The 27765-nt window shown below is 41.1% G+C and overlaps 1 protein-coding gene across 2 annotated transcripts; it reads right to left on the bottom strand.

Annotated features, from left to right (window-relative positions):
- Positions 1-3399: 3399 nt before the first annotated feature.
- Positions 3400-27300, bottom strand: ELAC1 (elaC ribonuclease Z 1). 2 transcript variants are annotated; one of them, XM_037508500.2, is made up of 4 exons: positions 27238-27300; positions 21866-22030; positions 17211-17678; positions 3400-15097 (listed from the first exon to the last, which is right to left on the bottom strand). In XM_037508500.2, the coding sequence occupies exons 2-4, from the start codon at positions 22020-22022 to the stop codon at positions 14631-14633; spliced, it is 1092 nt and encodes a 363-aa protein (XP_037364397.1). In that variant the 5' UTR covers positions 22023-22030; positions 27238-27300; the 3' UTR covers positions 3400-14630. The 2 variants fall into 2 exon arrangements, with proteins under 2 accessions (XP_037364397.1, XP_037364396.1); XM_037508499.2 differs by lacking the exon at positions 27238-27300 and adding an exon at positions 26678-26872.
- Positions 27301-27765: the final 465 nt, after the last annotated feature.

The following is a 27765-nucleotide window of genomic DNA, read 5'->3' on the forward strand; positions in this document are numbered from 1 at the left end:
CAAAGATTTATTTATTTATGCACACAAGTGCTGGGGTACACGCCAGAGGTGCGGAGGGTGAGAGGACTCACCAGAGACAGAGTGGGAAACAGAACAGGCAGATTGACCGAAATACACTGCTGAGGGGAGCAGCAGGCAAGACAGGAGAGAGAGGTCTGCTGTGCCGTGTGGTTTGCTCCCTGGCTGGCTGGGGATTGAACTCATGCTGCAGAGGCTGCAGATTGCTTCATAGTGCGGTGCTTAACCCCTTACACCACCAGGAAGGCCCTTCCCTGACAGTTTCAAGAAGAAATCAGTCCTGTCATCAGCCCAGTGAAAGTGAATTTGGACTTCTGTTTCCTAGAACTATAACAAATTCATGTCAAGTTGTTAGTAATTTTTTTTTTAAAGATTTATTTTTATTTATTTACACAAGCACTGGATACAGTCAGAAGCGCGGGAGGGTGAGAGAATTCACCAGAGCCAGAGCGGGGAGCAAAGCAGGCAGACTGAGGTACACTGCTGAGGGGAGCAGCGGGCGGCAGGAGAAGTCTGCGCGCCATGTGGGACCCTCCTCCGTTGGCCGGGGAGCAGCCGGGGATTGAACCCGTGCTGCAGAGGCTGTGGGTAGCTTTGCAGCCCAGCGCTCAACCGCTGCGCCACCGGGGAGGCCCAAGTTGTTAGTAATTTGTTATAGCAGCAATGGGACACTAATACACTTGATGTGTTTGTTAAACATACAAATCACCATCCTTTCCCCCTTAAATTCTGATTCCGTAGGTTTAAGTGGAGAGCCCAGAAATCTTGTTTTTTTTTTTTTAATAAGTGTCTAGGAGATTTTTGTCTTCAGATAGATTTGGGAACTATCACTGTCATGGACTGTGATAGCCCAGTCAACATTACTTTTCTGTTAACAGACTCCATCTGCTTTGACTTTGAATGTGGTCACCCAGGAGTGACCAATCCTGGCACACATTTGCTCCAGAGATTGAAACTGGTCCATAGCTGAACATAGGAATCACATTGGCTTATCACAATTCTCTGGGCATTTACACATGGAAGCCAAGTTGTTTTGGGGGGCCAGGATTATTATGTAAGCATGGGGCATCAGCCTGCCATTGCGAGTAGCTATCTTCTCTCACTGCATGAAGGAAGTCCATCAACAGCGGAAAAGAGGAGAATAAACAGAGTGGGACAGAGTTACAAGTCTGAAGGAGAAGGGAGGAAAGCCTGATATCCTTTGAAATCTGGTTCCAGTTGCATATGCTATTGGCATCCTTCCTGTTCTTTTGACTTAAGGGAAATCAACCAGTTCTATTATTGTTCAAGCTCATTCAACTGGTTTTCAGTCCCTTGAAATATAAACTCCTAACTATCATACTGAGGTGATATGTGGAATGAGTCCTTTACATTGTCTGACTTTCTCCTCACCTATTTCTATGTCCAGCACCAAATGCTTTATACTTGTCTATGTCAGTTTACACTTGTCTGGACAGAATTTATATACATATTACATAGAGATTTTAGTAATTCTCTCTCTACCATTCATGTTAACTCCTGTATAAACATATATGTATTTGTAAATGTTTTATGTCTCAGCCATAGAGTCAGTCCTCAACAACTAAAAGTTCCAGTTCAAGCTTCTACTTTTTTTTTTAAATAATTTTATTTTTTATTCCCCATACATTTACAACCCCCCCATTCTGACCCCAATCCCTCCCCTCCCGCCCCCCACTCCCCCAAAACTGTCTCTGGTTCATAGTTTTTTGTTGATTTTGATTTTCACTTTCTTATAGTTATTCATTTTCCTGGTCCCTTATTTAAGTTCTCTAGGTTCCTGCTATGAGTGAGACCTACTTTTTAATCCTTCTCCATCCTTCAAGAAATTCTGGGATGGTTGCTCTCTTCCAGTGAAAACAAACTCTGAAAACTCTATAAGAAATGATTGTTTTTGTTTAAAATTCAATTTACAAAATACCTTCTGCTTCCACATTATGTGGAATTTTAGAGGCATCTTTAGATTGAAGTGAGGAGCAAAGAAGTTGAGTGTTAACTAGAAAATTCTCCCTCCCATTATTCAAGTTATTTCATCAACAGTTGTTTGTGATCTTTCTATTCCAAAGTTTCTCAGTTCTAGATATAAGTGCAGTTAAATACTATTATCTACAATATTTCCCTGGTATGATTCACCATGACCAGGAGTTTGGGCCAAGAGTATTTACAAAGTGGGATTGACCAAAGTAGTCCTGGCCATTGCTGAGAGCTCACACATAGACCATCATTGGCAAGTACCCTCAGGGCCTTGGTGGAAGAATATAGGAATTCCTAATTTTCCTCTTCTCTAATGGAGTGGAGAGAGCACTGGCTAAGTAGTCTGAAACCTGAATATATGACTCTGCCAATTACTACCATTTAGAGTAATTAAGCAAATCAGTTAGCATTTGATTCTAATTTCTTCATCTATAAAATAGAACTCATGATACTCCTTAGCTACCTACTTCACTCAGTGGTTATAAGCATTAAGCAAAGTATACAAATGTAAGATACTAGTATGCCTTGCACAAATGTAAGGTATAACCATGATACCCTATTCATATATCTTTATTCAAACCTGGGACTCTGGGGTTGTGACTGGTCTACTTATCAAGATTGAAAAGGTAAATTTATTCTCATAAATCAATTTATTTAATATCTATACATTATAATGAGTTAGAAATTATTCATGCTCACATATAGAGTAGCATCATATTTGGAACATCAGTTACTATATGCAAATGGTTGACACATAACAATGTAAATAAACGCTACGAATTTCTGCAAAACATGCCTAAAAATGGTCTTCAGCAGATGCTTCCAAGCTCTTTCTAGATTACAGCTTTCAAACAAAACAAAAAACCAAATGGATTTGAACCAGAGATTGCTAAAACCTCCTCCACCCCCACAACTGTCTTTATTTAGTACTAAATTTAGAGCAGATGGAGAAACCAGCAAGTAAGACAATGCCTGCATCTGCTAATAAATTAATACAGCCAAGCCAAGCAAGTGAAAACCTAGAGTGGTCTCTACATGTCAGCTGCACTACAGAGAAATCAAGATCTCCTGTTAATGGGGGAATTTATAATCTAAAGAATCTAGACATGGTATTTTGTGCTAGCATTTATCGAGGATTTACTATGCATCACACACTGTTCTAAGTGTTTTACTCATACCAATTCATTTAATCTTCACAACAACCCTGTGAGATTGTTAGTGTTCCATTATCCAGTTTACAGAAGAGGGCACTGAATCTCACAGAGATTAAGTAACGACCCAAGGCCACCTGGTTAGTGAGAGAGCTGAGATTCTAAAGCCCATGCTCTCAGCCACCACACTAAACTGCTCTTCTAGTAAGATACAAACAGGAAGAAACAGACTGTCCTTTGACTTCATTTCATATGTGCCATATATTTATTATTTTTTAAGTAAATCTACCCCTCTGAGAATGCTCTATAGGTCTGTATTGTAGTGTTGAACACTAAGGCCTGCACATAGTAGGTGCACAGTTCGTGTTTATTGATTTTATCAAGGGCAATGTTATTTTGGGTACTGTGACTATAAAATCCTCAGAAGAACTTAAAGAAACTCACTAATACTGTGAATGATATATCAGAACCTTGAATTCTGACCAGTCCCAGGCCCATTACATTAGTTCATTACTGCCTTGCAAGTATTTTTTCCTCTTTGTCTTTTCCTGCAGACTATAAGCTCCTTAAAATCAAGGATAGTGTCCAAATCATCTTTGCATCCTCAGCAACCAGCCAGTGTCTGCGAGGAGATTTAATTGCAAGTGACAGAAGCCCAACTGGCATTTGTTACAGCAGAAAGAGATGAGTCGGAAGGATGCTGGAGGAGCCCTGGGTTGGAGGAAGAGGAAGAACAAGAGCTATAGAAGCAGCAGAACTCTGGAGGCTGGATCTGAGGCTCTATCACGCTGGTACTCCCTTTCTTTCAACCCATCTCTTCCTCTGCCCTAGCACCCTAAATTCACAGCCTTCAGGCTGACCTATGTCACACAACAGTCCAGGCACTGCCTCCTCGCCATCTCCAGTGAGAATGATCATGAGGGAAGCATGAATTGGCAGAGTTTAGGTCACGGGCTCACTCTATCCAGTCACTGGAGCACTTGCACTGGCCAAGCTTAATGTGTGCTTGTACCTGGAGTCTGGGAAGTGAGCCTCTGAGCAGAAGCTAAATGTGGGAGTGAGAGAGGGGATGATGCATAAGCATGCCAGGTAGTCAAAAACAATAGCCACCACACATCCACAAGGTCCTAAGTAATGGTGATTGAGGATACTGATTGGAGGTGTCAAGTAAATTGACCCATGTTGAAAAATGACAAGATTTCTCCAAAATTCCACTGATATTCATTCTACAACTATTTTGTGAGTGTAATAGGGTCCAGGCACTGGCCCAGACGCTGGGGACACCTATCGGAAACAAAACAAAGTCCCCGTTCTCCTGAATTTTCCATTCTCAAAGAGGGGCACAGAGAATCAACAAATGAATGTAAATGTATACTAAGTCAGCAAGGGATACACATTTTGGGAGAGAAGTAAAGCAGGATAAAGAGAATAGGATCCCCAAGGACCCCTGCCTCCCGGTATTTATTCCTTGTATAACCTCTTTCCCTTGATTATGAGCTGGATTTATTGATTTGCTTTGAATAGAAAGTAGAAAAATCAATGGGATGTCACCTTCAAGGGTAAGATACAGAAAGACTGACTCCTGTTTTGGGTGCTCACTTTCTCACAATTTGCTTGCTCTGTCATAAACCAGCTGCCATGTCATTGAGGCAGCCCAGGACAGAGGTCTCTGTGGCAAGGGTCCAAAGTCTGGCAACAATACGAAAACTTGACATAGACCCCTCAGTTGAAACATCAGATGAATCCACAACCCTAGCTGGCATCCTGACTTCAACCTTATGAGAATCAGAAGTACCTAGCTAAGGTGTATCCAGAACCCTTACCTACCAAGACTGAGATCATAAATCATAATGTTTGGGGGCAATTTTTTAAATAGCAATAGATAGCTACTGTTAAATTCTGGATCCAAACCCTTTATCAGCTACAGGTATTACATAGACATTCTACCACTCTGTGGTTTGCCTTTTTACACTTGGCACTATCTTTTATGTAAAAAAGTTCCTAATTTCAATACATAATTTAACAGTCTTTCCCTTATAGCTTGTCTGTTTATTCTGTATAAGAAATCTTTGCCTACCCCAAGTTAAGGAGCTATTCTATGTTATCTTCACATTTACATATAAAATCCATCTGAAATTTATTTTTGTGTATTTTTTAAGATAGGAACCAAAATAATTATTTTTCATTATGGATGTCTGTTTGGCCCTCCATTTATTGAAAAGACTGTCCTTTTCCCATTGCATAGGAATTTCACATTTGTCATAAATAAAGTTATATATGTGTGTGGGCTTCTTCCCAGACTGTTCTACTCTATTTATTTGCCCTCCTTGCAACAATATCATATGGTAGTTTAATGATTGCAGTTTTCCTATTAGTGTTGATATCTAGTAGTGTAAATCTTCTAGTTTGCTCTGTTTTAAGGCTCTCCTGGTGATTCTTGGTCCTTTGCATGACTGCATAAACTTTAAAATAGCTTCTCAATTTCCTTGTATCTACATAAACCTTCAGAGTTTTCAATTAGCATTGCTTTGAAACCACAGATAAATTGCTGTAGTGAATCTTCAATTCATTAACATGAAATGTAACTTTTCTGTATCCTTGAGTCTTCTTTACCATATCTCAATAATGGTTTGTGGTTTTCAGCGGAGAGGTTTTGCACACCTTTCATTAAATTAATTCCTAGTTTTCTGATGATCCCGTAAATTGTTATTTAAAAAATTTTAGTCTGTTGTTAGAATATAGAAGCAAATTTTCTTTATATTGATTAATATCAGTGTCTTCCTAATTTACTTAGTAATCTAACAGGTTTTTCTGCTTATTCTTTTGGATTTCCTATGTACATTATCATATCTGCTAGCAGTGACAGTTTTATTTCTTCCTTCCAATTTTTAAACATTTCATTCATTTTTCTTGCCTTGTTGTGGCCAAGACCTTCAAAGCAGTAATGTATAGAAATGGTATGAAGTGAGCATCTTTGCCTGTTTCTCATCCAAGGGGGAAAGCTTTCAATATTTTATTACTAAGGGTAATACTGTATTTTTTTGCAGATATTATTTAAGGGCTTTCCATCCTACTCTTAGTATGCTAAGAGTTCTTGTCACAAAATGAGTATTAAATGTTATCAAAAAAAAGTTTGTATCTATAGAGATCATCTTACACTTTTCTCCCATTTATTTTGTTAATGTGGTAATATTGATTTTCAAATATTAAACAAGCCTTCCATTCCTAGAGCAAACTCCCCCTATCAAGATGTCTTATTCTTTTTATATGTCACTGAATTCAATTAGCCAATTATTCTCTTTAGGGTTTTTAGGAGAGGGATTTGCCTGTAATTTTCCTTTCTTTTAATGTACTTAAGTTTTGGCATCAAGGTTATGCTGACCTCATAAGGTTGGGAAGTGTTCCCTCTTTTTTTTTTTAATTGTTTTTTTTGGAAGTATTTGTGAAAGGAAAGTGTATTCCTTAATTGTTTAGAATGAATCACTAGCAAAACCATGTGGGCTTGAAGATATTTTTATAAGAAGGCTTTTAATCACAAACTCAACTTCTTTAATAAATAGGAAGTCTGAACAGTCCAGTACTTCTTCTCATGTCCATTCTGGAAAATGATGTTTTCTAAAGGAAGGGAATTTAGTAATTTTATTCAAAATTAAAGTTATTTATAATATCTTCTTTAACTTTTTAATATTTGTGAGATCTGTAGGGAGATCTCCTTTTCATTGCTATTATAGGTCTATCATAAAACCTATTTTTAATATATCTTTGGGCCAACTGTTGAATGGCAACAAATGTGGTGTCCACACATGGGAATACTATTTTGCCATACAAAGGGATGAAGTACTGATATAAGTTATAACATGGATAGATCTCAAAATACTATGCAAAATGAAAGGAGGCAGTCCCAAAGGACCACATATTGTGCAATTCAGTTTATCTAAAATATCTAGAATAGGTAAATCTATACAATCAGAAAGTAGATTAGTGGTTAGAGAGTAAATGAGTGGTAGATTACAATTTAGGATTAGGGAATTTGGGAAGAAAGTGGGCATGATTGCCAAAGGGTTATGGAGATAATGAAAATGTTCTAAAATTGACAGCAGTGATGGTCACACAGCTCTGTGAATATATGAAGACAAATGAATTTTTATTTTTTGCATGTTGGGTCACTTTATTGTAAACCTTTACCTGCAGGATACTTTATTACATTTTGGAGAATTATATCTCTCTGAGATCTGCCTAGAAGACCCAAGAGGGATAGAATTCAAACTACTATCAATGCCTATGTCTTTCTCACCTAATGGCTCAGTCAAAACTTCCCCTCACATCTGAACTATTCAGGGAAGATCAGACCTTCATTACCCATAAAGTGAAATCTAATGGAATCTGGGTCCTGTGGCTGGGAACCACCTCTCTAGCTGAATGAAGGAGTGGCTGTGTACCTAGATGCAGTGAGTGTCCGTGTGAAGGTGGCCAAAGATAAGCTCTTTCTGGTTCCAAAAAAAGAGTTTTGGGGTATAGTCCTCTATGACTTCTCACTGTAAGCAGTTTATTCCCATGTCCTGAACCTCTCCTTCTTGACTAAGAATAGGGCAAAGTTCAAACAAATGTAAAAAAAGACCAAAACCAAATTGAATTTTATGGTATGTGAGTTATATCTCAAAACTTCTAAAAACCTGTCATTGCACAGATTAGATTCTGGATTTAATTTTTTTCAAAGTAACAAATTGGAAACTACCTAACTTGTAAAACAATGTTACCAAATATTTCAATCCCCAGCAATATTTCAACTATCCCTTACTTTGGTTCCCCCAAAATTTCACCCTGGAGCATTGTACAGACACATTGCCTAAACTAGTTGTCTAGAAAATCAATTTTAGGAAATATTTTATATAAAAGGATATGTTATATGAAAGTATGCCTATTTACTGTTAGAAAAGTCATGGCATATTCCTGGTGGCACAAATACCCTAGTTTGAAGAGTACTGCGGTAAGTAGGCCTCTTAGATAGGCATGTGGAGGAGGAAATCAATCACGTTGCAGTATCTACTAACTATGTGAAGATGTATTCAATGGCAAAGCCCTCTGTAAGCAAGTTAGGATCAGCATCTGAGGTGCTGACTCAGACATGGGTACTTCTACAAGGTCAGCTCCAGTCCAGGATGTTTGAGAGAGATATGGTCTCATTGGGATAAGCCTGTGATCATTGGCAGCCACAGCAATGTAGAGAATAACCTAGACAAAATAACCTTGGCTTCCCTTGGTGACAGTGAACTAAATGTTGCTTAATTCTCCCAGAGGCTGCCTGAACAGTTTCTGGCAGTTACAGTGGGATTTATACAGCTGGGAAACTTGATCCCTCGCCTTTCCCCTTTTACTTCTTTTTCGTGGGTGAATTTGATCTTTGTACCTGCCATGTCTGCTGAGTATATAATTAGCATGCTGACATCTGAGCAACAGTGTTTCTCTGCCACCTTTATTTAGGAGTGGAAATATTTTTTACTTTGGATAAACTTAGGCACTCTCCTCAACTTCCTTATTATTCTGCATATGACAGCTTTTTAAACCTTCGTCTATGTCTGCTGAGGATGCAGAAATACCTGTGTCCAGATGTCAACTAGAGTTACCACGTCCTTTAAGATATACATGAAGTAGCTTCACCCTTCTCCTACCTCTCCACTCAGCGAATAATGTAAAGGTCAATGCTCTATTTACAACTTTCTGAAAATTCCTTGTCACCTCTGATTCCAGCTCTTGTCAACTGTATTAGTCTCAGGTTGTCTCACTTTTCCGCCTTCCTGCCCTCTTTCTATCTAGGACAACCCTGTCACAGAATTTGTTCTCTTGGAACTTGGTCTCATTTGGTGGTATGCAGGTTAGAGGAGGGATCCCCAAATCCTCTGTGTCTAGCATACTTCAAAGAAAGTCTGGGGGCATTGGGGGGATTTATTTCCAAGCAATAAAGCAACAATAAAAAATATCCACTATTGGTGTTCTTAAGATTTTCCCACTATTTCCCCACCTTGCATGGGACTCCAGACTCCTGCATGGGCTTGGCCTTCTCCCCTTATTTTTTATTAAGTTTGTTCTGACCTTAACAAAAGCCAATGTCCTGATTTCTTAGGCAGAGAAACCCTTTTCCCTGTCCTTTACCTGACTCTGGGTATCTGTCTGCATGTCTAAGAATTTGCCTCATTAAATTCACAGGCAACCGTTTTCTTTTTCCTCCCTTAGTTTTAGTTTATAATCAAGGGTGGGGATTTTTGTTTGTTTATAATATTAATCAGAACAATCCTTAGAAGAAGAAGGGATCTTAGCATAATAGCAAGATGGCAAGGAAAATTAAGCCAGTCACCACTATTTATCAAGTGTCTGGTATGTTTCAGGCACTGAGCTAGGAGCCAGGTACAAAGGGAAATAAAAGCAGGCCCAGCTCTGCTCTTATGCAGCTTACAGTGTTAGAAGAAATGAGAAGCAACGATCACACGCTCACACAAGCAAGTGAAAACATGAAGTAACAAGCACAGGAGTGACCTAGTGGGAATATTTAGGAAGGCATCATGAGGATGTAACTCCAGAGTTGTGATCTGGCTCAGCAGGGGAAAGGAGAAAGCACATTCCAGGCCAAGGGAGCAATGGCTGCTGCAATGGAAACCTGACAAAGGATGAAAAGAAGGCCCATGTGGCTGGGTCCCCAAAATGAGTGGCATTGTGGAGTAAGATTAGGTTGGAAAGGTGGGTTAGGCATGGTCATTAAAAATGTTCAAGTAGGGCCTCCCCTGGTGGCGCAGGCGGTTGAGCACAGCGCTGTGAAGCTGTCTGCGGCCTCTGCAGTGCCCCCTTGATCCCGGCCAGGCAGCGAGGGTCCCACATGGCACGACAGACCTCTCCTGTCTCGCCCGCTGCTCCCCTCAGCAGTGTAATTTGTCAGTCTGCCTGTTCTGTTCCCCACTCTGTCTCTGGTGAATGCTCTCACCCTCCCGCGCATCTGGCCCGTACCCCAGTTCTTTATAAATAAATGAATAAATCTTGAAAAAAAATGTTCAAGTAGTGCATTTTGAAAAAAATGTGCATTTTGTAAAAAATCACCTTGCTGTATGGAGAACAGTGGGGAAAGTTAAGAAGCCATGAGAGGAATTGTCATCTGCCTGGAGTGCCCACGTGTAGACAGCAATGGACAGGATGGTCCAGAACAGGTGCTCACCTGCTTTCAGTTTTTAACTAAGAAGAAAAACACACCGTTAAAAATATCAAATATGTCCAGCAGATGAGGGTTCCAAGCAGAATCCCCCGGCCATCCCTCTCCTTTCTCTTCGCCCCTTCCACTAGGGTCCCCTCCTCCACTGGTAACTCTCCCTGGTGTTCACTCCCTACGGCTTCCACTTTTTTTTCAAACACAATATGCCTAAAGCACTATTATTTTTCAGTTTTAAATATTACTTTCTACTTTGGAAAGCAGGTATTTCTTGATTTTTGCCTCACATCCCACCCCACCCCCTTAAACTTTATTCTTATCCTACAAAGAGTGAACATTCAAAGAACTGCCAGCGTTTCTTCTTTATCCTTCCCATATATATATAAAAAAATGCTCTGACTCATTCAGTACCCGAAAAATCCATCAATCAATAAGGACAGAACCAGTACATTTCACTATAAATTCATGCCTTTGTGAAGACAAAAGAACCTTCACTGCATATCTGTCATGAGCATACTTGAAACAGTACGGATTTTTACCCCATTAAAAGAAAAAAACTGCCAGGTTTTAAAGCTGGTCTGGGAGTATTCAGGGAAATCACAGTTTAATTATCTATGCAAATTAAAAGACACAATAGAATTATTTGCAGTAGGAGGCAAAAATAATCTTTGCAAAAGAAGTGCCTTGAAAGTAAAGTGTTAGAAAGGTCTTTGGCTGGATGGGGCAGCAGAAGGGGCCTACCTCCTGCTGCAGAGTGTGAGCTAGAAAACACATGGGCAATTCCAGTCAAGTGTAAAAAAAAAAAAAATCAGATATTTGACTTTCAGATAAATCAATCCTAAGGAAATAGACTCAAATACAAAGTTTAACATCCATGATTATTCATCATAGTATTATTCACAATAATTGAAAATGCCCCTGAAAGTAGGAAAATGGTTAAATATTATCACCTCCTAGAATGAAGTAATAAGAAGATCATTAAAATACATGAAGAACATTTAATGCCATGGAAAAATGAATGAGAAAAACAGTTGAGGAGGTTAACCTCTATGTAAAAATAGGCATGTCTGCTTGAGTACAATATACACTGACATTAGACATGTTTAAACATATATAAAATATCTATACACATCCCATTGTTTTAGGTACATGAACGAACTCCCAGCGTGATCCAGCACTCATACTTCTGAATAGCCTTGATAACGTGTTAAGATGCAAATCCTTGGGTTCCACTGGAGACAGACTCAGAGTCCTTGGAAGCAGAGCCTGGACATCTGTCTCCATAAGCACTCTTGTCCACTTACGCACTACCTTGAGCATTATTGACTCACACGTCAAAATAGAGGGCCACTGGATCAGTAGCTCTAATTGTCTTGAATCTTTAAAGAAAATTCTCTAAGAAGCACACACTAATTTTATGATTAAAATTTCATTTGAAAGTATATTACTAAAGCATAAATATTAGAAAACAGAGGATGATTTAGGGTCTATTTGAGCAAGTCTAAACATCTTTTTGAGAAGTGGAAAGTCCTAATATTTTATTTAAAATAAGTAGGTATCTTTGGATGCCTGACAAATGAATCAGTTTAGGACAAAGAAGATACTAGGTAACAAGTGCAGCTATGGAATTCATTACCTTAATAACTTGTGCCGGTAAAAAATACAATCATTTTGAGATGTGCTAAGGAATATCATTTCTTAGTGTTCCAAGATATTCCTTGGCAAAAAGAGAATTCAGTAATCAAGTAACACATATTCTAATCTCCTCTGATTCATACAACCACGAGCAGATTATAAGCTCTGGGAAGTCCAACATAAGCTTCATTCTTAATTTTAGCTCTACAAATTCTTAGAGTGTCCTGCCATTAAGAACAAATTCTAGGTCAGAAGCGAGTCCAAGAAAGAATGTCACCAAGGACCGATACAGCACACTTGATCCAACGTATCAATTTGTTCCCACATTCCCATCGTCTCTGAGGGCTTAGTCCACATATATTAATAGAGCCTGAATCTAAGGGCACAGCTCAAGGCAGCTACCAGCAATGCTCAGGGAAAGGAAAACTTTGTACCATGCTATACAATTAAAGTAACATTCAAAGCAACTGTGTATTTACTTATTGGTCTCTACCACTCAGACTGTGCTTGTGCCTGGAATTTTGTCTTATATTTATTTACATATCCCAACACAATAAAGGATGGCACTTTAGTTGGCACTCAGTGAATGGAGCACCACCAACTAGGTAGTTTAAATTTTTTAGATCTTAAACTTTAGGTCCTAAAGTTTCACAATATCAAAGGCTCATTTTGTTCGATTAACATTCTGAGCACTTACTATGGGGGCATTTCCAAAAATGTAGATGTTATTAAGATGAAGTCTTTATCCTTAACATGCATAAGTACTAATACTTACCAGTCTCTTATACAGTTTGGGCATAAAATAGATATTTAATCATTGTCTGATTGAATTGAAATCAAAATACATACGCTAGGTCTGGTTAAACTTTGGTACTTTGGGGACCAAGATCCTAGAACACAGCAGGCAGCATCAGACCATTCTAGAACGGCTTCAGAACAACTGATATCTTGAGTGACAGGAGCCATCTTGACCACCGCTAGACTCTAGAATCATCTAGGTATTAAAATTATTTACCAGAAAAGTCTCAGAATCCAAAGGAATTTAATAGTATACACCATAACGATGTTTCTAAATATGTGTCCTATAAAACTCTATAAGTTCTTCAGATATTAATAAATAGGACCAAGAAAGGGAGTCAAAGGTCTCTGTGCTGTAGGGCTTCTCAATGCCTTTAAGCAATGAACTTGCTCCTTGCAGGTATTGTCTCATCTCATCTTCACAACAGTCCATTTTAGAGATGAGCAAGCTGAAGCTCAGAGAGAGTAAGTAATCTGTTCCCGACCACACAGGTACCATCATAAAGTACAGAATAGGGCTCTGAAAGGTCTTTCTGGCACCAAGAGCTGAGTTATGACCATTCAATCAGCACTGTTTATAGTGTTGACGGCACTAGAATGTTCCCAGAGGAACACACAGTATTCAGGGGTTCCCAAATTGCCTTGATTAGGAAACCCTTTGGAAGGAATCAGAACTTGAACTAGTTCCATGCAATGCATTTTGAGGAATATCATGGGGCAAATGAGTCAGAGATACCCCATGGCAGACAGAATGGAAGTGAAAGGCAGCTGAGAAGGAACAGGTATTTGAGAAGGAACATTTAATAAGTGTACTCAAAGAATTATTAATAGGGACATGTAAACTAGAGCTCAGTTTAACAGGTATTTCTTTACGCCTGTAGATTCACAAGCTCCAGCTCATGGGTCATTTCTGTCAAATAACATACTTGATATGACATTCCAATTCCAATATATTCACTTAACTAGTTCTTTAGGATTTGTGGAATTTGACTTATCTAGTAGTTGAACTCATTATGTCACTAATTTTTATAAAAGTAAACTCACATTGGGCAATTAACTTTTAACTTGCTGTGTTTCTCAACAGACCTGGACTGTGCACCTTGGGATGAGACAACTCTTCATTTTACAGGAAGGACCCAGACCTTGTAGGATCTAGCATTCCTGGCCCCTGCTGACTAAAGACCAGCATGCTCCCAACCCCCATCACTGTGACAAGAAAACATACCCACAATTCCAAAACTTACTCTAGGGGAGTGGCAGCAGCTGATAGTGACAGATTTAAAGTAAACAATAAAGTTCAATAAAATATTAAAAGATAAAATACCTAGCTCAACCTTGCATTCAATATTCCAGCAAAAATTCAAGATTTAACATGCCAGTTTCAATCCTGCATGTCTGATGTCTCATTACATTTCTCCCCATCCTGTTAATAACATGAACAGATTTAACACAAACTGCCAAAATACCACTTTTAGCCAAGAGGGCCAAGCCCTGTGTACTTTGCCAAGAACAGCAACAATACCGGGCAGAAGCTAAGTCCAGAATCTCATCGGGTATTGGCTTTGGCTTATATCTGAAGCAGCAGCCACAAATCAAGAAGTATACCTGAATAAGCTATCATTTTGTCAAATTTGAATTTTAAGAAGGATGCTGGGTTTTTTAAAATATGATTTATTATCAAAAAGCTTGCTCCCTCTCACTAATGAGCCACTTCAACAGTGCAGCTCCATCCGATTTAGGATTATTAGGCCCCAATAATTTTAGATCCAAAATAACAACAAACTGGACTGTTGGTTCAGAAACATATTCACCGATAGATCAGTACACAGTCAGGAATTCTGGTTTCATTTCTTGATTGGGATGCCAATCACCATAAAATCTTCTGCTAGAGTTACTTCCTGCAGATCTAACACCGATTCAGCTTGCCTTTTCAGTTCTACAGTCCCATCTGTTTCTCCTTCTTTGGCCAAGGCAATTGGTTTGTACCTCTGACTGAAGTGAGTCAGAACCAGCCTCTTTGCTTGGCACAACTTTGCAAACGCTGCAGCCATCTGTGGTGTGCTGTGGCCGTGCTCCTTGGCTTTGTCCATCTGGGTGTCATCCAAGGTCGCTTCATGGATCAACAGGTCTGCTTCAGAGCACAGCTTCATTCCTCCATCACCCACGATCCCGGAACAGTCCCCCAAAATGCAGATTTTCCTTCCAACAATAGGCTTTTTTAAGACATCTTGGGGAGAAATTGTAACTCCATTTTCCAGAACAACAGAAATTCCATTTTTCAGCTTCCCATAGGCAGGACCTGGCGGAACACCTAATGATGGAGGCAGATAACACCACATCATGTGGATGGAATTTATGACTTTCAGAGAGTCTGTTTTAATAGTACAGCAAATAGCAAATGGAAAAGGCAGTCAATTCTTTTCAGAATTGTTATAAATATTTTACTACTTGTGGAAAATTAGAATATTTATACATTTTTAAAAGTCCATTGTTGGCTATTAATATTAGCAATACCCTAGCACTACATTTCACAAGTACACGTATCAGATGGGATTTAAATGCTATGTCTCCTATATCTCACTAAGACCTTATTATAGTCAGGATAACAGTCTTGACTCTCTGCTGTGCATGGAAACACTGTTTTCTGAGCTGCTTTATTTAACAAGCTCATCTTTATGTAAAATTAAAGAGTCTTTAAATAATGACTAGTTACCTATAAACAGTAAAAAACTGTTGGAAGGGATTGTCTGGATCACAAGATCATGAAGAATCTCAGGTAATTATACATAATCAATCTTCCTAGTAGATGGGGACAGTTCCATATTTACCAAACTGGCTTAAATTGCATGTAAATCTAGAATAATGCCTGATCACCACTTTGGACAACACTTGCAAATACCTGGACAATATGGTGTGAGCACTAATTCCAACACAGATTGTGTTTAAGTTTCCAAATGTAACAGTATTTCCACAAGTTTTTCAATAATTAAAAAAAACTTTGGCTTAAGTCACTTTCCCTCATTATTTAGCATTTCGTATTCATTGAAGCAGCAAAAAAGAGACTCCACAGAGAAACACACATGCAAAGAATACCATGTGCTTTTTACAGGCTCTGCCACAGCCATGGGTAGGGTAAATGGTTTTCAGGCTTTTCTGGCCTCCCACCATTAGGATTGCCCTGCCTGATGGGTACCTGCAATTGTTACATTGTTGTAAGATGTGTTATTTACTTCTGGGCCATGGCTCCCTAGTGAGATGCTGGCCAAGAGAAGCAGAGGCAGGAGAGAGAAGGGGAAAAAGAAGCCCAGGGTGAAGACTTGCCAGGGGTTGGAGTCCTGCCGGGGGCTTGGAGGCCTTACTTACTCCCGGCCCCATGGCACCCCTGCCTGCGGTGTACCTGGTTGCTGCTGTACATGTAAAAGTTCAATAAAAACCTGAGAAACCCACCAAGGGCTCCAGGACTCTCCTTTACCCCATCTGCATAGGATCAGAGAAAACCTGTTCTGTGGCCATCCTGCCACGACACCATGCCAAGCAAGGTGGTGATGCTGGAGGTACAATGGATCTGGGCAGCGACTTTAGAGATACTAAAGACCCCTTACGTACAACGGCCTGGCACAGAGGAGGTATATAGCCTTGGGTGGGCCCCCAGCCCATCTTCTTCTTTTTTTTTTTTCCTCTTTTTTTTTTTTTTTTTTAAAGATTTATTTATTTGTTTATACAAGCACTGGGCACAGTCAGAAGCGCCGGAGGGTGAGAGAATTCACCAGAGCCAGAGCGGGGAGCAGAGCAGGCAGAAGGACCGAAGTACACTGCTGAGGGGAGCAGCGGGCGGCAGGAGAGGTCTGCGCGCCATGTGGGACCCTCCTCTGGTGGCCGGGGAGCAGCCGGGGATCGAACCGGAGCCGCAGAGGCCGCGGGCAGCTTCGCAACCCAGCGCTCAACCGCTGCGCCACCGGGGAGGCCCCCCAGCCCATCTTCTTGTGCTTACTTCCAAGTGTGATTAACCAGGCATGTAAAACTGGCACAGTGTTCTGAACACCAAATTAATCAAGGTTGAACAAGTAGGCAACCTCGATAGAGAAGGAAAACCCTAAAGGAAATAGTAGCAGTTGCAAGGTGAAGAATTAGGGCAAAAATTCTCAGTCAAAAGGTATTAATGAAAACATACTTCAAAAGGAAGAAAAAAAAACCCACCCAAAAATACAGACTAAGAATGTGTATGCAGGGAGATGGAGAAGGATTCAAATATACAACTGGATTTTACTCTGAAGACCATCTTTTGCTCCTAAGAAGTTCCTTTCCTAGGCAAACTTTGGGCAAAGCAAATTAGTGAAGAGAATGTCACTTTTAAACACGGGAGGCAGGAAAATTATTACGATAACAACAGCTAGATTGGAAAGAAGGGGAAAAAACCCACTTACCAAGGTCTTTCAGTTTCTGTGCATTGAGTTTGCCTGGGCGTTTCTTTTCGACGACTGAAAACCCAAAGGAGGGAATCCGGTGAAAGAGGCGAAATGCTTTTACAATGAACTGTTCATCATCAACCAGAAGGTAGGAGTTTTCTTCTGAGTCTAATAGGATGGTTCTTCCTTGTCCCTCTTTGGGAGAGCTGTCCGCTCTATTCACATGTGCGCATTCTTTCAGTTCTTCTGGAGGACACTGATCTGCTGTGGGCACCAGCTCGTGGACCACGTAAGGGAAGACCAGCTCTGTGTGAGAGAGTTCCATGGTTCGCCAGATAAAGTCCCGAAGCCCTGCAGGGCCAAAGATTTCGATAGGCTGTTTGGTGACCGTGGAGCCACTCTGCAGGCTAATTGTGCAGAGGAGGCCAGGGAGGCCAAAGAAATGGTCTCCATGAAGATGTGTGATGAAGATCTTGGTAATTCTCCCTTTTGATTGAGGCAGAGAAATAAAATTGGGAATTTTTCAGAAAGAAAAGCCCACACAGAGGTACCTAAAACATTACGCAATAGTTTACATAGAAAGCAGTTTAAAGCATTTAGGAGTTCTACTTATTATCCTAAGCTTATTTCTTTACATTTTTCTACATGATTCCTAAAAGACAGGCTTTATTTTACTAGTTTTAAAAAGACACAACCTTTTTCATAAAACAGCTTCAAATTACCTTGTTACAGTTTTGAGAATATTTTCCTACAGATCCTCTTACACACACACACAAAGCATACCAAAATAATTCACTTAGGTAACTGGAGACCCCTCAAATGTCAAAAGCATCTGGCTCCTACACTGCCCCCTACTGCTCCTTCTGAGAATAGCAAATAAGAAATTCCAACAAAACAAAAGTTCCCCTGACTCCAACAGATTGGACCTGTGCCTGAACCTAACACTGCCTTTTAAGGACTCTCTACTCTGAACAGAGATTAACTAGCCAAGTCAGAGGCTGCATGTCTGGGGAAGTTTGAAGGGAGAGGAGGTGAAGAAAGAGGGATGCGTGAGGGAGAGGAAAGAGAGGAGAAAAAGAGAAATGAGAATAGGGCAGGAAAGGGAGGTAGGGGGGGACGGAGGTCAAGAACTGAGAGGGCTGAGGTGAGCGCTAGGCGCCAGGATGCAGATCAGAGGGTGGATCCCTCTGATGATGGGTAATATTACCCAAGCCCATCTCTTCCTTTCAGTCTGGACTAACACGCCAGAGTATTCAGCACATACTGGTTTAGCTTGTAACTTGATTTAGCCAACGGTAAACGGAATTTACTGATGATATGTGGCAGGAAGCCACATCAGCATTTTTCTAAGATGTACCATAAGGCGTTTTTAAAGTAACAATCACAATGAACACACTTTTAGTGTAACAGAGGCTTTCAATACTAGGTCATGGCCCACCTATTTCAAACATCTGATACCATGAAAGAACAGGAAGCATTTAATGATACCATAAAAGAACAAGTAGTTTATTATAATATGATTTATCCTATGACATCAAGGCAAAAGTGTTCTCCAAGGGAGTCTTCCTTTGTCCTACAACTAAACCTTTGTCCTACACAAAACCTTTGTCCCTGTAGCAGAAGACGATAGGAAAGAGACTGATATTAGACCTTGAGATTCCCAGCAGGCACTATAGAAGTTTCTTCAATATGTGCTTTTTTGTTTTCTCTTTTTGATACTTGTTTTTTTATCATTTTTTAAAAATTCCTAGAATCCTTTATTTCCTTCTTCCTTTTGTCTGGGCTGCCACGGCACCCCCGAGAGTGACTCAAGGCCACTGCAGATAAAAAAACTACAAGGTGGTTGCAGAGCACATCTCCTGTTGACCTCAAAACTGCCAAATCAGTCTTTCTAAGCCTCCTCCCTTTCTACTACAAAACAAAGCCAAAACCTAACATCAAAACAACCTGTGAGCTCAAAGAAGTGAGACAAATTGAGTAGGTAAAAACTTGCTTCCACAGTTATCACAGCTTCGGGGAAACAGACATTTCATTTTTCAAGAAACTTGATTTCAGAATGAAAGGAATGACAGCCACTGTCATCAAAGGTAAGAGGACGGTATGGGATGAAGAAAGAAAAATGCATGCGTTCTCATTCACTTGACAAAAGTGGAAAATCAAGTATCCTGTAAACAATGATGCAGTTCTGTTTATAGTCATAGGAAAAGGTCTGTAATATATTGCTCATGTATATTGTGCAGTCAGAAAAAACAGTTACACTAAGTATAGTGTGATTCCATTTATGCTACACACACACCCTTACCATACAGAAAATTTACATATGAGGCAGGATATTTAGGCTTTTTTAGGCTTTTCTTATATTTTCTGCTTTATTTAAATTTTTACAGAGACCTTGTATAAATTTTTTTAAGTTTTTTTATTTGTTTTTTAAGATTTATTTATTTATTTATATAAGAACCAGGGTACAGACCAGATGCGTGGGTGGGTGAGAGGATTCACCAGAGACAGAGGTGGGGAACAGGACAGGCAGACTGACGAAATACACTGCTGAGGGGCACAGCGGGCGAGACAGGAAAGGTCTGGTGCACCATGTGGGACCCTCGCTGGCCAGCAGGGATCAAACCGGTGCTGCAGAGGCTGCAGACAGCTTCACTCACTGCGCTCAATCGCCTGTGCCACCAGGGGAGGCCCAGCTTGTATACATTTTATAATCATTTTTTAAATTATATTTTGGTGATACATTTTAAGTAATTTTTTCACAGAAAAAAAGACTTGAGAAGACTAAAGATCATCTTCAAAATTTGAAGAAATGGGGCCTCCCTGGTGGCCTGTAGGTTAAGGCTCAGTGCCATCACCACTACGGCCTGAGTTTTATCCCCAGCCAGGAAGCTGACCCACATCTGGCACCTCAGCAGGCCTCTCCTATCTCACCTGCTGCTCCCCTTGGCAGTGTATTTCAGTAAATTTAACTGTTCTGCTCCCAATTCTGTCTCTGGTGAATCCTTTCACCTCCACACCTCTGGCCTACACCTCAGTTCCTCTGTGCAAAAAAATAAATAAATCTTTTAAAAAATTTTTTTGAAGAAATGAACACGGCAAATTTATACTTGTTAATCAGATGCTTGCATGTTAGGTCCATGGAAACTTGAAAGCAGTATATTTTGGATAATCAAAAAGTATTTCCTTATGAAAACAAAACATATTATTACCCCGGAAGGTAACACAAAATGAAAAGGTCTCAATGAATCAAATAATGGTAGGTCACACTAGGCTGAGAGACTCCAAGGTGTACTGAAGTTGACACTGGGGGAGTTTGAAGTGTGACAGTGTCACCAGGTTCCAGGATCATCATCTCATCCTCCGTTCTGAGGCCAGGAATTTTTTGTTTATATCAGTATAAATTTAGTAAGCTAAAGGTTCCCTTAGATTTTACCTTACTTGTTTTGTTGTTTTTTTTCTTTTAGGCCAGGCTTAGTTTTACAAACTGTTTACTTACATATGTAAAATAGCTATAAGATATAGTAGAGAAATGTACTGTGGTAGATAAGACTCAAGGTGGTATCCACAGTCACTGCCTCTCGCATTCACATTCTTCTGTAACTCTCTCCCCTTGAGCTTGGGTAGGACTCTGACCTGCTTCTAACCAGTATAATAGGGCAGCAGGGGTCAGTGTAATTATGTTACGTTCTAACACTCCTGCTTGCTAGCTGACTTACCAGTGAGTCTCTTTTTCCCTCTCTGGCAGTAAGGAAACTATCACTAAGCAGAAACACATGTGACTAGGCACCATGGGAGGCCTCAATCCAACAACTGTAGGATTTGCCAACATCCTGAGTGAGCTCCAAAGCAGATTCTTCTCAAGTTGAACCTCTGATGCTAATAACGGGATTGCATACTAGTAAGACCCTGAAGTGGGAAAACCAGGTAAGCCAGGCCCGAACATCCTGAGCTATGAACTGTAAGATAAACTATGAGAGAAAAAAATGAAAATATCACAATATTTGTAATCTATTATATAGCTTTAGATAACGAATAACAGGTGTTCAATACAAAGTAGACAGCCCTAACCCAAATTTCTAGAATCCATACTCAATAGTTTCTCTTTTAGTCAGGCTGCTACCTCAAGCTGTAAAAGATTTGCATTAAGGTTTTTCACCACTATTCTCCTCAGTCTCTCTGGTGCTGGGGCCTTTGCTGCTCATGTCCTCTGGCTGGAATGCCCTTCACCCCAGACCAGAGAATTCCTTCTCCTCCTTCCACAAACCACAGGTCACTTTTTCTGAGATGTTCACTCTGATAACCGCCAGTAGGAAGGGCTGTCTCCCTCTTCCAGCATCTGCTGCTCTCTGTATCCTCTCATGATACAAACGCCTTCTGGTGGAAGTAAGCATGTGTGCATGCCTTTGCTTGGGCAGTGTCCATCTGGCAAGCCGATACACACGGCTCCATCCACCACCCCTACGGCAACAGAACTCCTTACTATCAACATTTACAAGAGTGAAAAGTAAATAGATAAATGAAGTCCCGTGGGCATGGCCATTTGACTGAGGGTGTTCCAAGTCTTGCCAAGGCTCTGCATTAAAGTGCAAGACACCTGAGCAAAGGCCCAAGGCAAGCCAAGAAAATGAAGCTGCACTAGAGAGTCTTAATGAGGCAGTTGAATGTAAACTGACCTGCTTTAAGTTGGCTTTTCATAAGCTGTGTCTGAGTCCCCTCTCCACAGTCAAAGAGCCAGCACTCGCCCTCACACCGAAGGACCAGAGCAGAGGCCCCCCGGGTTGGGGATGGGTATGCTGCGCCAGTCCCCAGAAATGTCACATCCATTGACATCTTCCACCCTGCAATGGAAAGATCACCAGAGATTATTACCCATCACTGTTCAAAATCACCAAAAACAGGTTGCTGTGAGATTTACTGCCATTTATGTCTTTAGTTATTCAGAACAGTCTGGATTCCTGTTATCAATAATTTTCCACAGGAATCCAAAATAAGATTCTACTAATTCTTAATCAGTTAAAACCACAAGTCATCAAACCTTCTATGATTGCTCACATACAAAAAAAACAAACAGCCAAACCCAGTAAATTAAAAACTATAGTTGAATTCCAACCTATGACTTTCCGAAAAAGGCAAAGATCAGTGGTTGCCAGGTTTGGGGTGAAGGGGCAAAGGACGAATCGGTGGAACACAGGATTTTGGGGGCAGTGAAACCATTCTGTATGCTACAGTAAGGACAGACATAATTCATTATACATTGGTCAAAATGCCTAGAATGTAAAACACAAAGGGTGCACGAGCCCTAATGTAAACTTTAGTTAATAACTAATGTGAGATGTTAATAACAGGGGAAAGTGGGGGTTGAGTAGTCTCTGTACTTTTTATTAATTAAAAAAATTCTAATAAATGAAAAATTTCTAGCTGAGGTTCTGGGCAAGAGATGGGCTGTAACAAGCAACTGTAAACCAGAGACACACTGGGGAGGAGGGAGGAAGAGAGGAGGGATTAGGGTCAAAATAAAGGGGGTGGGAATTGTATGGGGAATATAACCAAGATGAAAATGTATACACTGTGCAAAAATGAAAAATGATGTAAAAAATATATATATAAAAAAAACTTCAACAACAACAAAAAAGAGATGGGATGTAATTATGCTGTTAAATGACATCTCTGGGGCTCAAGGTGAGCTGCCCTTTCCCTTAGTGACCATAAATAATACCAATGCTCTAAAACACTTTACAGTAGTGCTGATACCGCAAGTTAATGCTGAGTGGATGTCTAACTCCTCAAAATGGCAAGGGGCGTGAATGGTTAGGACTTGGGTTTCTGCTATTATAAGTTATCAGCAATAACCTATTGGATGTGTAGATTTCTGCCAACTCCTGGCATCTCTCCTTATCCTTTCACTATTTCTGGGTACCTGCCATCTCTGAAAACTTCTGTCATAGGAGATGTGCAGCAAATAGAATTAGAATGAACTTAAACTTATAACCAGTTACAAATTACCCACATTGATGGCAGGGAGGAAAAACAAACATATAAGTAATTTTAACAACAACTGCTAAAATATGAAAACTAGACAGCCGGATAAACACACAAAGCCATCAATAACTTCTCAATTCAAGCATAACCAAATAAAAATAGAAATGGGGGGGGGGATTTCATTCACAAAAGCAAAAAAAGAAAAATCACCTTAAAAATAACTAGAAGTAAATTTGACAGGAAATAGACCCTGAAAGACCCAAATAAATGGGGAGACACATTATGTTCCCTGAGAGGAAGAGTCTCTACCACAGAAATGTTACTCTTTACATAATATAGGTATATCTACTGCAAATGCTATCAGATTTCTAATAGGATTTATCTTGAAACAAAAAAATCCAAAGATCACATGGCGGGGAAAAAATGTCTGAGAATGGACAAGAAAAGTATGCAAAGTAGTGAGTAGTGATTTGTATTTCTAGGTATTACTACTATAATAATCAGATATAATTAAAAGAGAACAATACTGGCACAAAAATAGATGTGGAGAATGAACAGCCCAGCAATAAACCCAAGTATATATAGAAACGAAGATAAAACAAAAGTATAAAAAGCATGGCTTATGGGCCTCCCCGGTGGCGCAGCAGTTGAGCACTGGGTTGCGAAGCTGCCCCAAGCCTCCGTGGCGCCGGTTCGATCCCCGGCTGCTCCCCAGCCACCAGAGGAGGGTCCCGCATGGCGCTCAGACCTCTCCTGCCGCCCGCTGCTCCCTTCAGCAGTGTACTTCGGTCCTTCTGCCTGCTCTGCTCCGGCTCTGGCTCTGGGGAATTCTCTCACCCTCCCGCACTTCTGACTGTACCCAGTACTTGTATAAATAAATAAATAAATAAATAAATAAATGAATAAATAAATAAATAAATAAATAAATAAATCTTTAAAAAAAAGTGTGGCTTATTTAATGAACAACACTGACATAACTGGCTACTCGTGTAGAAAAAAAGTAAAGCATTCTCACTATGCATTATACATAAAAATTTATTCTGTAAATGCTAGAAATTTAATTGTAGAAGATCCAATCAAATATATTAAAAAATTAGGAGAATATATATAACTGGGGATGGGAAAGTCCTTATTGGCAAGATAGGGAACCCAGGAATTATAAAAAGACATTTTTTCTTCTACAGTTTTTCTTCTACAAACTTATACATATCAAAAACTCAAAGTCAAAGAACGAAAACAAAGTGGAGTGAACTGTTTGTACTATATGATAGTCAATGCCTCTAAGAAAAAGTTCATGCAGGTGCACCAGAAAAAGCAAAGGAAAAAATCTGATAGACCAATAAGCAGTGGAAAAATACAGAAAATTTAGAGAAGAAATTCAAACAGCCAATAAGCAAGAAAAGTAGCCAATGTCTAAGGTAGTTAGAGGAAACTTCATCCCAGCAAACCCATCTTTGGGAATCTAGGAAATAAAGGATCTATGTTACAATGTTTATCATGGTACTTCTATTGTGGCTAAATATGGAAACAATATGAAAATATGTCAATAGGGAAATAGCTGAATGTTTATTGTCTGCAGCTAAGACTCTTGTCCTGGAGGGATGATAATGAGAAAAGTTATCCATCACTATGGCATAAATCTCATTTTTCTAGCAATACTGTAAACCCCTACATATACGTAAGATAGAGAAAGGCCAGTAGAAAGGACACACACCATACTGTTCAAAGTGGTTTATCTCAGAGGTGATTAAAACGGTGATGGTAGGGGAACTATGAACTTTTAAACACTTGGCTTGCTTTTGGTGTCAATGAGCAGCATTTATCGATTTTACAGTTAATTTATTTTTTAAGTGTCATAAGGCTCAGCATGCTTTTCTAATGACACAATCATCCAGCTCTTCTTTTCCATTTGGATGTTTGTCCCCTGTCCCCATGGCCTCACACGCCTCATACATACCTAAGACGGCTACCTCTCCACCCAAGCACAAGCCTTGAGCTTACTGCTAGTGTCCTGTGTGTTACTACACATTTTCACTTTCAAGATCAAGCCTTCTTTTGATAAGCAGTTTAGTTTGCAGAGGTCTTCCTATTCAATTGAAGTTTATAAGAGCAGTGAGAATGTGGAAAGTTGTTTTTTTTTTTTAAATTAGCTAATAAATACAGAAGGAATAGTAGAATATGACCACTTTGCAATCCCTAACAAATAATGGATCTGGGTGAGGGGTACATAACCCTGGAACACATTAGAGTCACCTGGAGAGTTTTTAAAAAATTATTGGGCTCCTTCCCAGAAGAATTAAACAGGAAGTTCTGCAAGTGAGACATGTGTTTTATATAAAGAAAAAATTCTTCCCCTGTGACTCTAACATGAGAACCACTTAGTGAAAGGCTAATGGATGGATCAGGCTGACCAGAATTTACTAGTTAACTAGCCAATCTTAAAAAGAAAAAAAAAATTTCAAACCATACAAAAGTTGAGACTGGTGCAACACATTGTCACATACCCATCACCAAGCTGCAACAATTATCAACTCAAGGCCCATCTGTTTTCATCGATGTCCTCCACCCACTACCAGAGAATACTTGTTAAGTATTGATCCAAGAATACTTGGTAAGTGGTATTGGATACTTCTATCAGGAAGTACATGCTGCCTGGCTGTCTCTCTTTTTCTGATGTTAACAGTTGCTAATGATCATTGCCAGGATCCATTACTTCATTAAGGGTTGCCAGAAGGTGATAGTCTTTCATTCCATCTGCAGTTATTAGCTGGCATCCTTCTGCAATTCCCAGGTCAATTATTTTACTTTCCTGCTGTGCAATCTATGAAAGGTCTACTGATCAATCTTAACACCACGGAGACAAGATCTTATCTATCTCCCAATGTGATGCAACATGAAGTCCTGGGAGGTTTTTTTTTGCCCAAAAGTAGAAACTAATTTGGAAAAGGCTATAATCTAAATACTAGTTTATTAAAAGACACCACAGGGATGAAAACAGTAAAATCCAGTATTGCCAGAAACTTACAGAACAAATGACTTGGTGTCTTGAACAAGTATAACAAGGGGGAAAAAATAAAGTTGGAAGAGATAAGGAGGTTAAAGGAGATTTAAAAAAGAGAGGTCAACCAAATGTAATGTGTGGCTTGTTTGGAATCTGAAAAAGACAACTGGGGAAATGTAAACAATGCCTGGATAGATGAAAAGCTTATTACATCGGTAATGGCTTCATCTTGTGTTTTACAAACATAAAAAAAGTATTCAAGGGATGAAATGGCACATTTCAGATTTGCTCTAAAACAATGCAGTGCTGGTGGGGGTAACAGATGAAACAGACTGCTCATGAGTTGGGAACTCAGCACACGACCCTATTTTATGTTTAAAAAGAAGCCGAATAATCAAAACCCTTCACTGGGTCAGGAAGCCATCCCGAGTTAATTTATGAAACCAATGGCGCAAGTCGGATGCCATGCACCGTTGTAGACACTAGGAATTAAAAATGACCAAACCAGATTCGGTCGTCCCTCTTCTTGGGCAAAGACCTCTGCTGGCTTTCCTTGGGCTGTGCTCCGCCCTGGTCAAAGTGCACATTTCGGTGGAGAACACAGCACAGCACAGGATCGCAGCGCATCACTGACACCCCGGGCCGGCGGTTCTCGGTCCTGGCCGGGCACCCCAACTCCCTGGCAAGCCCGGGGCCTGCACTGGGGGGTTCCCGAGGACTGAGGCTGCGGGGCCGAGCAGCCCCTGCGAGCACCCAGCGGGGCAGGAGGGGCAGCTGCGAGCACCCTCCATTCCAGGGCTGACTGCAGCCCGGGAGGGGCCGGGGCGCGGTCAGGCAGCTCCCCGAGGGCCGGGTCTCCGGGTCTCCGGGCCGCGGCGAGCCCCGCTCCCGCCAGGCCGCGCGGGTCTCCCGAAGGGCGGGGGGCCGCGGCCGGCGCCGGGCCTGGGACTCGCGCGTCCTCGCTCCCGCTCGCCGTCCGGGCCTGGGTCCGCGGCGCCCGCCCGCGCGACTCAGGCCGCGGCGGCCAGCCCGGCCCGCCCCGCCGGCGCGCCCGGCCCCACTCACCCACTCCCCGAGCCCGCGGCAGGAGCCGAGCGAGGCGCAGGCCGGCGCCGAGGCCCAGCCGTCTGCGGGCGGCGCCGGGCGCGGGCGGAAGTGAGCCGCCGGCGTGGCCGCCGTGGCCGCTCTAGGACGCCCGGAGGCCGCGCTCGGTGGCCCGCGGAGCCACCTCCCGGCCGCCCGCACCTTCCCTTCCACCGCCCGCGCCGCCTCGCTGGGGCACTGGGGGACGGGACCCCGCGAGGCGCGGAACGCCCGGAGGGCCCGCGTTTACGGCTCTGTTTCTTGTTTTCCTTGCGCTGCTTTCCAGGGAGAGGGCTGCTTGGCTCTTGCACAGATTTGTGTCCTTTCTAGTCTTTCTGGAGGAGGCTTTGACCTGTTCAACCTTGCGGTGTCTTAAGGGGAAAAGGATGCTGTGCCCTGTGCCTTTCATCAGCGTCCGCATCGCTGCTGCTGTACAGCAGGAGTGTCTTTCCAGACCCACTTTCCATTTAGGGATTGGGCTTCGAGCCCCCTAGGTCCACGCTCAGGGCA

This window comes from Talpa occidentalis, unplaced genomic scaffold (assembly GCF_014898055.3).
Source record: "Talpa occidentalis isolate TD23 unplaced genomic scaffold, MPIMG_talOcc4v2.1 talOcc4.13, whole genome shotgun sequence".
NCBI lineage: Eukaryota > Metazoa > Chordata > Mammalia > Eulipotyphla > Talpidae > Talpa > Talpa occidentalis.